Here is a 10,199-nt window from a genome sequence, read left to right on the forward strand (position 1 = left end):
TGTACCTTCCTCTCTAGCCATCACTCTGGTGTTAACCTTCGTCTTTTAGTTAAAATTCTGTTGCCCTTTACCTTAGTTAGTTTCAGGACAACTCAGTCCTTTCCTTAGGTTTTGCTTTTCCCGATATTAATTGCTCCACCCAATACCTGTGCTGTTTCAGCTGCAGTATTTTCGAGCAACATGAGGAAGAAAAAGATGATGCGTTATGCCTCTATTGAGGTCTGCAGGGCTTGACGCTCTCTTTAGCGGGGACGTTTTTTCCCTTACTATTTGTCCCATTGGACATTCATTATTCTATTGGACTGTTGGTGGAGACAGGGTCAGCTCGAGGGTAACTGTTCAGTTTTGTTGCATGGCAAGTTGAGCAACCATGTTCTGCTTGGATGGAGTGTTTGGAAACACTTGATGGTATCAGATAGACGAGTTGCCAAATAATAACTTTATGGCGCCTGCCCCATGGTTTTCCTCCCAAAGCTTGGTCTATGGTTCAGCTAACCGTCTAACAGTGGGTTGCAATTTCTTCTCTGCTTGAGAAGTTCAAGCAGGCTTCTGTGCCCTCAAGAGCGTTGTTTAACCTCTTTCATTATATATATATATATATATATATATATATATATATATATATATATATATATATATATATGCGCTGTAGAAAAAAATATGCATGTCTATATATATATATATATATATATATATATATATAGACATGCATATTTTTTTCTACAGCGCAGCAAATAGAGTGCTGGTTTTCACATCCGTGCTGACCCTACTGATACAGGTCCTAATTTGGAAAGGTCTAAATCAGTCTTTTATCATGCTGAGATCGATAAGTGAACACCTCACACCACACACCGTTTGTAGTAGTGATAAGCACCAATAGTATACCTGAGGGTCGTAGTACTATATATGTGCTGTTTTGCTATGGACAATGTGCTTAATTTTTCCTTCCCCTGATTCCCTTGGTGGCCAGTCAGCCTCACACGAATACAGAGACTCGGAACTCGGGGTTTGAGAGGACAGTGGTCCCAGATTTCTTTCTCAACCTTTCATTTATGGGGCATTGATAATTATTCCCGAGTCCTTTCGCCCTCATTCCCCTTCCCGCCATCCCTGGGGAAGATTGCATCATGATACACACCTATTGGAATAGCTCCCGATGGTTTCTGTTTTTTCCTTTTTACAGGAGTTCTGACTCGTGACCAGTGCAGACTAGCACTGAGCATTTCCCTCCCGTCAGTTACTTTCCTTTGCGTTAATTCCTGGTATTTATTTCTCTTAAGGGTGTAAAGCGGGGCTTTAATGCGGTCCTCAGGGTAGCCTTCTTCTGGGTTGCAAGGGTTTTCCCTTGGATAAGTGGGGGAGGGTTCCCCTCCTTTGAGAAGGCTCAATATGCCTTGGTGGGATAGAGGGGTCTGGGAGTGATACTAATATCGCATCCAAGTTATTACGACCCTCTATCACGATGCGTTCCATCGTCTATACAGTAACTATCAGAAGGTGTCTGCCAGTGCGATTCCCAGAGGGCTGGGATTTATATATTTAGTTAATGACTTGGTTCTCTGAGTCACATGCATGGTAGGTGGACCTTTGGGTTTCGCAAGAGTTTGTGTTTTTTCAAGAAGGTGCCAGCTCAGGGTGCTGTGAGCTTCAAGGATCTTCAAAATTGGCTGAAATAGAGGTTAGACCTCTTCTGGTGTGCAACTTCAGTTTAACTGTTTAGTGATCAGTTCTTGGCAGTTTAGAGTCTTGCTAAGACTTTGTAATTTAGGAGTCCTGCTGCGGTTAGTTTTTGATCCTCTAGGGGATTTATCAACCAGGGAGGAGGGAAGAAGGTTCAAGCACCGGGCATTTCTACAAAGGGGTTACATATCACTATAATAGTAACGATTGGTTGTAGGATACATTTTTTCTCCTTGCCAAGTTTGGCCTCTTAAGGGTCAGGTTTGTAAATATCTGCCTTTGTCATGGTAGCAGAGTCCTTCTTCAAGAGCTCGGAGATCTGAAGGTCTCTGTGTTGGCGGTTTGGCAGGTTTAGCTTCTTGGGTGGGGCCCCTCTCTTCCATTCTGCGTCTGCCTCCAGAAGACTTCCTTCCTTAGTATACACATATGTCTGAAGACAATTGTGGGTTAAGTCTATTGCTTTCCGCTCCGCTCAGGATGGGTTGTCCTATTACAAATTAATAAAATGACTTTTTACTCCAATTTTACCTTCTATGGAGATTTGTCTTTCCCACTTGGTTTCCCAGTGTAGTTATGTGACTTGCTCTGTTTCTAATGCGATATCTTCCTTTAACGCATGGGATGGAACCTAAAAAACGTTCACCCCTGTGGGGTTCTTTTTCTTTATCGCCAGGATAGCTAGGTGCTTATTTTCTTTGGTTGGCTATCTAGGTTCCCAAAGATGGTATGAATTTAAGTGTCTTAAATGTTTGATTGCACAACGGAGGCGTTTATTTCAGATGGGTTTTTCCTAACCTACTAGTATAGGAAAACTTTGTTCAATGTTTTCCCCTTCTTTTAACCAGTTGGTTTTGCTGCCCTGTAAGGAACGCTGGAATTGACACATCTTCCAGTTGTTTTTTCTGACAGTGGATTTGTCTATGCCTTATAAGACAGTTATTCGGGCAGCCTAGTCTTGGGCAATTTTTCTTGCGGTCAGCTGATTGATTTAATGAAATCATTTCAAACATTTTCTTTCCTATTATTTGATTATATTATTTATTATATTGTCTCTATTGTATTGATCATGTGGTACTAATGGGATGCAAGGGCTTTGAACTTGCATAGTATGAGCCTCCTGTCTTGTCATAGAGTGGCTAATCCCCCACACTAACGTGAGATGGGGGTTTAGATTCTATTAAAGACAGGGAGGCGATTATTATCCCACCTACCCACCCTGCATATGATATGATATGACAGTTATGACACGCATGTACACAGGTGGTTCAAGAGAGAACATTCTTTGGTTTGTTGTTCTTCCCATCCACCCACCCTTCTTGTTTGTTGTTCTTACAGCTATGAGTTGAGATTTTGATCTGGAGTGTGGCTCACAGTTGCAAGTTGTGGAGTGCGTGGTACGAAAGCTTTGCTGGATTTGCCTTCATCGTTTATCATCTGATCTGTGCAGTGGACGTCTGGTTCAAGACAGCTACAGAAGGAGGAATTGGGATTAGAGTAATGGACTTATATAAGGAAGGGTCCCTGTTCATTGGTCTCCTGCGGGGCATGACCTGTCCTCCATGATGGGTTGGGGAGCCCCTTTTATTGACATTGAACTCTATTAGTTCTGTTCTTTACAACGTTTTTGTTTGTAAAAGTTTTCTCTTTGATGCTGTGGTTTCAGAGTAAAGATGGTAATGTATAATAATCGCCTCCTTGTCTTTAATAGAATCTAAACCCCCATCTCACGTTAGTGTGGGGGATTAGCCATTCCAGAACTCAGGTAAGAGCGGACGCCAGAGCCAGGTAAGAGGATAATGTACTAAGAAGCCAGAAACGTGTTTTACCATGCCGACTACATCTCTCTCCCGCCCAGTGCAAGTGGAACCACCTTGCACCACCCCCCCACCCCTGCCGCCACACACTTTGGCCATGACACACATAAAAAAACGTCAGTGTTGGACGGACACTACCCTGACTCTTTGACAGAAAACCCGGAAGCAGAAACTCGGCGTGTTTCTCTGCAGGAGTAGGCTTCTGGTGCCTGTTGTTTTCTTTGGTTAATTCATGACATACTGTCTGCGCCGAGCAGCTGTTTGGCAGAGAGGCCCATTAAGGACTTAAATAAAGTTTACCCTGTCCATCCAAAAGCCAACTGGAGTGAACATTAGGGTCCAGATTCTGAAAACGTGTTTGGCACTAATGTTAAATGGCGCTCTTCACTTGAACCAAAACAAATTGTGCCCTATTCACAAAAGAATGCGTGTGTCAACCCCTTTGCAAAGCAGTGCAAAGCAGGAACTGCTTCTGCACATTTTAAAGTGCATCCCACATTCAGAACTGGGATGCGCTTTAAAGTGTGCCAAAAGCAAACACACTCCTTCGCACCTGTTGGAGCAAGTGCCAAGTATTGCAGAAGCCAGCGAAGCAGGGGATAGGACTGCTACAAGCACACACGTATGAAGCATTCCATCGTTTTGCCATATCCCATTGCATACATTTCCAATAATGACAGAAACATCGCCCACAGTTAAAATAACACATTGAAAATAACGTTTGCTGAAAACGAAGAGTGCAGATTTAACATTGTGTTCTTTTTTTAAGTAAAGTAACTTGAAAGAAGTAAAAGAAATCATTTCAAAGCCCACGAGACACTGTATTTACTATTCGACATATGATTAAGTTACTAAGCTTCGGGCGGAGAGAGGAAGCAGCTTCACAGAAGCGCAGGCAGAGTAACTTTAAAAAAGTGAGTCAACACTGCAAAAAGGCCAGTTGTCATGTTTATGGGTGAGATTTAGAGCCCCTAGTGGGCGTCCCTCGTGTTGCATGTGGCTTTACAATGCATTTCCCTTTTTTTAAAGTAATGTAATGCATTGCACTGAGAATAGTTTTTAAAATGAAGTATTAAGCTACATTTTTCAGCTTTCTTAAATATTTCAGTTTAAGGGACTTTTTAATGCAACATTTCTTAACCTTTTCATTTTTAATAACCATACCACAATATTGCACCTCACGTTGCACAGCATAACGTGCCCCTCTGCTGCTTTGTCTACATTACACCAGTGCCTAGGGTAGGGTTTATACACCAGCATAGAATAACACTTCCATACCCTCGTTGCACGATAATCCCGTTTTCTGAAGTGAAGATGCCTAATGTATCTACGAATTGTGTGTAAAATATATGAACAGCAATAGTCTCCATCTTGCCTGGGATTTGGCAATACCAAACTATGTTATGGTGCATTTTTAGCAGTTAGTAGAACTGTGGTCTCAAGTATAAAGTAGGCTGAGAGTGCCAACCAAACCTTGACAGATAAATTCAAGTCTTTTTGAAAACTGAGACCCTCCTTTGTGTTGCACTATCCTGCCTCTCTGAACAGATAGTACATTGCAACTGCTTGTCTTTGAGACCAAACAACCTATTAAGGAACTATTAGACGTGCTAAACAAATGACAACGACTTCAGGTTTGTTAGACACACATATCATATTCTGTCAGAAAGAATTGTCTTTCACTGTTTTTTACATGAGTCTGTTCCACCCCTGTTAACCTTACAGATCTACCAACCTTTTGTGAAGTCTTCCAAAGTAACCACAGGCTAATTCACTTTTGTGTGTCTTCTCCCTGTATAGCAGTCTTCCTGCCTTTCAATTTCCATGTAAGCCAGACTCTCTGATGTCTTCCATTTTCTATAGGGGCCAGTTATTCTGAGAACTTGTACTGAATTGTGTCTCTCATCATTTTTAAACCCACATTTCTGGATATTGTCCTAAATTAAACTCCACCAGCCTGAGAGTGAGGTTTTAATTCCCTTCTGCTTATTAAATAGTCTAGCTATGACCTATCATAAAAATACCTGGTACATTTTATATTGGCAAATTATGGTATTTGAGTTGCCCCAAATGTTTGTGGTTTGGGTCAATTTACTAGTACCTGGATTGAAAATTAGAGGAGTTGTACGTTTAGAAAGGGGTGTTACATTAAGGAAATATGCATTTTAAAAATGTTATATTTCATCAGTATGTGTGGATTTGCAGAATATATACAATATAAAGAGTATAGGAGGATTGATGTGAGTTACCATTGCTATAGCTATGGAGAGTATTTACAACAGTACCTTGATTGGTCTGACGGGTCGGATCACATCGTGTCTATAATTCTGAGAGCATTTACGGTGTGATGGATAGCTCATGGATCCAAAAAAAGTGGGCAAGCTGACACTTGTTTGAACACACTAGGAAACTATACACTGGCTCCCTGGAGGATTAGAATGGACTAAAAGGCATGGAATAGCCAGCTTAGTCCATGGCAACCACCAACTGATCCCCATTATGAGATCATTAAGAGATGTGGCCTAGTAACTAAGTTGCTGACTGTGGAACCTGGAGTCCCAGGTTCTAATCTCTGCCTACTCACTTGACAAATTTTTCTGACCCTTGGAATATGACTTTAATTCCATATGTCTCCATTCCTTTGTGTGCCAAAATTAGAAGCATTTAGGAAGAGGGTAACCCTGGGAATTAAGTGCTGTATTTAACAGGTAATTTACATGATCCTTAGTTGCAGAGTACGTTTTTGTTGGTAAGAATTGATCTTGCACCCCTTTTCTGACATTGCTGACAATTACCTCTCTTGCTGCGATTGAAAGGTACCGCTTCAGTTTTCAGTGTAGTTTCAAGCAACTAACTTTACTTTAGAAGTTCAGATTGTCACCCGTGCTAAGAATGAGTAGTTATTTTCTGTAGTTAAAATCCTACATTTCAACGTTTTTGGTCTGCAAGAAGGTGATTTCAGATGTTTATAAAGGGTGATTCCACTGAAGTCTGAGGGAGGTGTCACAGAGACAGAGGTGGGCTGGGAACCAAAAGAGGCCCTGGAAATGATTTTCAAAGAGGCCCCATATTACACATGTTGAGCAAGCTGTTGAGTCTACCTATCTATGTGTTAATTAGGTAGGCATGTATTGAACAATTATTAACAGTGTAGTATAGTTCTGAGTGTGGATCCAGACCAATCACAATGTTCTGTTCATGCATTCTATTCAGTGTTCCATTTAAGGCATGTGTATTCTTAGAGTGTTATTATTTGTGGAGTTCTCTTTGGAGTTCTGAAATCTTCAGTTGGGTCCTGTCTTTAGAGGTGGTGCCTGCTGTCGCTTGAACTAGACTTGAATAAACAAGTCTTTAACTACTACATTGCCTCGAGTTTACTTTTTAACATTGGCGACGAGGATTTGTTTTACGGACCCGGACGCCGGCCCCAGCTGCTGGATCTCTGTGTTTTTCCGAGCTGCCGGCACTGTGTTGTCTCCGCCGCACCAGCGACAGCAGGCGAGGCAGATCGTGGGCGGAGAAGAAAGGAAGAAGCAGGCGAGGCCATCCAGGCAAGTGCGCTCTTATTTAAGAAAAAAAAAAGGAGCCGCGAGGGAGCCGCGCACAGCTACCAGAGCGCAGGCCCGCTGTTCACCTCCTGCGTTTGCTACGAGGAACATCGCGGAGGAAGAAACCCGAACAGGCAAGTCTATATTATCAGGGGGAGAGCAGCGGGGGAGTCGCGCAAGCCGTGGATGAGCTGCGCGAGCACTGCTGCAGCAGAGCAGGCCCCGCGAGCGAGTCTCTCACAGCTGTCAGAGCGCTAGCTCCGACCCTCGCCGCCTGTGTGCTAGCGCATGCGATTCCCAGCTGACTCGGCACAATCTTCAAGAGCCCCGGTCTCCATTGTGACGTCAGCTGAAAGAAAAAAAAAAAAAAAAACGCTGCTTTTGCAACAAAGAAGACATTTCGTTCCAGAAAGCTATATTTATATAAAAGGAACTCATTCATACAGTGAACAAATGTGACTATTGGTTAGTGCATCACATAGTTGAAGATCAGCCGCTTTACAGCCACCACAGCCACTTCCCACACACTCATAGCTGGCCAGTTTTCTTCATCATGGCAGCATCAATTCCTCCACCTATTTCGTTCCTCAATGAACCTGGCCGCACCCCCCCCCCTCAGGTGGGACAAGTGGAAGGACACATTTGAGAATTACTTGGTGGCAATGGGCGGTGATAGATTTTCTTCAGCTCGCAAAAAAGCTCTGTTGGTTCACAATTTGGGCACAGAAGAACGCAGGATTTTCGATGGGCTGACTGGAGACCAGATGTTGGAGGCGGGTGATGCTGATGAATATGCATTGGCCCTCAAAAAACTACAGGACCATTTTGAGCCCAGAAAAAATGTCAGCTTTGAAAGACATAAATTCTTCCAGAGAGTACAAGAACAGTCAGAATCAGTTGAATCATATGTCGCCTGCTTGAGGTCATTAAGTTACTCATGTGAATTTGAGCATCTGACCGATTCTCTAATCAGGGATCAGTTACTCAGGTGCACCAATAACGCCAGAATCCAAGAGAAGCTACTGGCCAAAGATATGAAACTGGATGAGGCACTCGAATTAGCCAGGAGCATCAAACAGACATCATTATATGTTAAGGAGCTAAAGGGTGACAAACAAAATCCGACCACCATGTCAGTCTGCGCAATAGACCAGAAGAAAAGGTCAAACATTCCCAGTGGAAAGAAAGGAAATTGGAATACGAGAAATGCGTGTACCAGATGTGGTAACCCCAGACATGGTGCAAACTTTCCGTCGTGCCCTGCCAAATTTGCCGAATGCTTTAAGTGCAAGAACAGAGGACACTTTGCAAATGTATGTAAAGCTACTTCCATAAATTTCCTCGAACCCAGAGTAGAGAACAGGGCCAGCATTGAACAATCGGTCAGGAGAAATTACAACATTCAAGAAGCCACCCAGGAACCAAGTGCCAAGTTTGTTTTCGAAATTTCAGCTATCTCAGGCGAGGCTAAAGGACCGGCAGACACCTTTCTGATTGATGGGTGCAGTTTAGTCATGAAAGTTGACACTTGTTCTCCTTGGACCATAATCTCAAGGGATACTTTGGTAAACATATTGAAGAAGGGTGAAGGGGCAATTAAACCCACTGATGTTAGAGCCTGTGGATATGGAGAATCTACGATAGAAATCTTGGGGGAATTTGCTGCATCCGTCAGTTACAAAGGAAAAGGATGCCAGGCCAACATTCTGGTAGCAAACAAGGGAGCCTCTTTATTAGGATGGGAAGAACAAAAGAACTTGGGTGTAAGAATACAGGCAAATGCCCCCCAGCCAATATCTATTGCTGAAGTGGAAGATGACGTCTGGACTAAAGAGTTCCCTGAAGTGTTTTCCGAGAAATTAGGGAAACTTAGAAACTTTGAACACCATATCAAACTAAAAAATAATGCGCAACCGGTGATACACAAGGTTAGACAAGTGCCATTGAAGATGAGAAGTAAGCTTCGTGTAGAATTAAATGACTTGGTGGACAAAGGAGTAATCGAGCCAATAACAGCAACAGAATGGTTATCGCCGGTTGTACTAGTAGCCAAGGCAAATGGAAATCTGAGACTATGTGTAGATTTACGCAGCCTCAATCGGAACATTGTTGTAGAGAGACATCCTCTTCCTAACATATCGGAGACTCTCTCCACCCTGGGGGAACCAAAGGTATTTTCCATCATTGACTTGTCAGTGGCATATCATCAGGTTCCGTTGTCCAAAGGTTGCCAGCATCTCACAGCATTCATCACTCCCGAGGGAGTGTTCAAATACAATCGCATGCCTTTTGGATTAGCCTCCGCTGTTTCTGTTTTTCAAAGCGTGATGGAGGAAGTGCTTAGAGGAAAGTAACAGTGTTTCAGGATGACATACTAGTGTTTGCTGAAAATGAAGAGGAACATAATGAGATTTTGAGGGCTGTCCTAGTCAGACTTAAAGAATCTGGTTTGACTGTGCAAAAAAAAAAATGCAAGATTGCTGTTAGAGAAGTAGATTATTTAGGTCATAGGATTTCTGGCGATGGTATTGCTCCAAAAAAGTCTCTTATTGATAGCATCAGCAGTGCTCCCCAGCCACGTGACAAAGATCAGTTACGTTCGTTCATGGGGCTGGCGGAGTACTATCACAAATTTGTAAATGGTTTTGCCACCATCTCCACTCCGTTAAGAGAGTTGTTGAGAAAGAATGTGAAGTTTGTGTGGTCGGGTGAATGCCATGAAGCTTTTAGGAAAATAAAAGAGTGCATAGTGCAAGCACCCTCCTTGGGAGGTTTTGTGTTGGGAAGAAAAACTGTTTTATCGGTTGATGCAAGCAATATGGGTCTCGGTGCAGCTTTGTCTCAGGTGGACTCTGGTAAGACCGAACATATAATTGCGTTTGCCTCAAGGCCATTGAAGGGAGCGGAAGAAAACTACTCTGTAATTGAGAGGGAGGCATTGGCGGTCTCGTGGGCTGTAGCACAGTTCAAATTCTATTTATGGGGTCAAACCTTTACGGTAAAAACTGACCACAAACCTTTAGTCCAACTACTAGGTAGTGTAGAGTGGGCCAAAGGATCACCCAGAATTTCTAGATGGATGATTGAACTCCTAGCCTATGACTTCAAGATGGTGTACATAGCAGGTAGAGACAATGTAGTAGCAGACTGTTTGTCT

General features: G+C 42.8%; 1 protein-coding gene across 1 annotated transcript in view; it reads right to left on the reverse strand.

Moving 5' to 3' along the window:
* LOC138566224 (tyrosine-protein kinase Fer-like) overlaps positions 1-5,939 on the reverse strand; it is a 436,248-nt gene extending 430,309 nt beyond the window's left edge. The window contains exon 1 of the mRNA XM_069643327.1: positions 5,780-5,939. Within this exon, the coding sequence (XP_069499428.1) occupies positions 5,780-5,854 (75 nt within the window). The 5' untranslated portion in view covers positions 5,855-5,939. The remainder of the gene's footprint in view (positions 1-5,779) is intronic.
* Between the last annotated feature and the right edge of the window lie 4,260 nt (positions 5,940-10,199).

This window comes from Ambystoma mexicanum, chromosome 1p (genome assembly GCF_040938575.1).
Source record: "Ambystoma mexicanum isolate Mex_15411 chromosome 1p, UKY_AmexF1_1, whole genome shotgun sequence".
Classification (NCBI taxonomy): Eukaryota; Metazoa; Chordata; class Amphibia; order Caudata; family Ambystomatidae; genus Ambystoma; species Ambystoma mexicanum.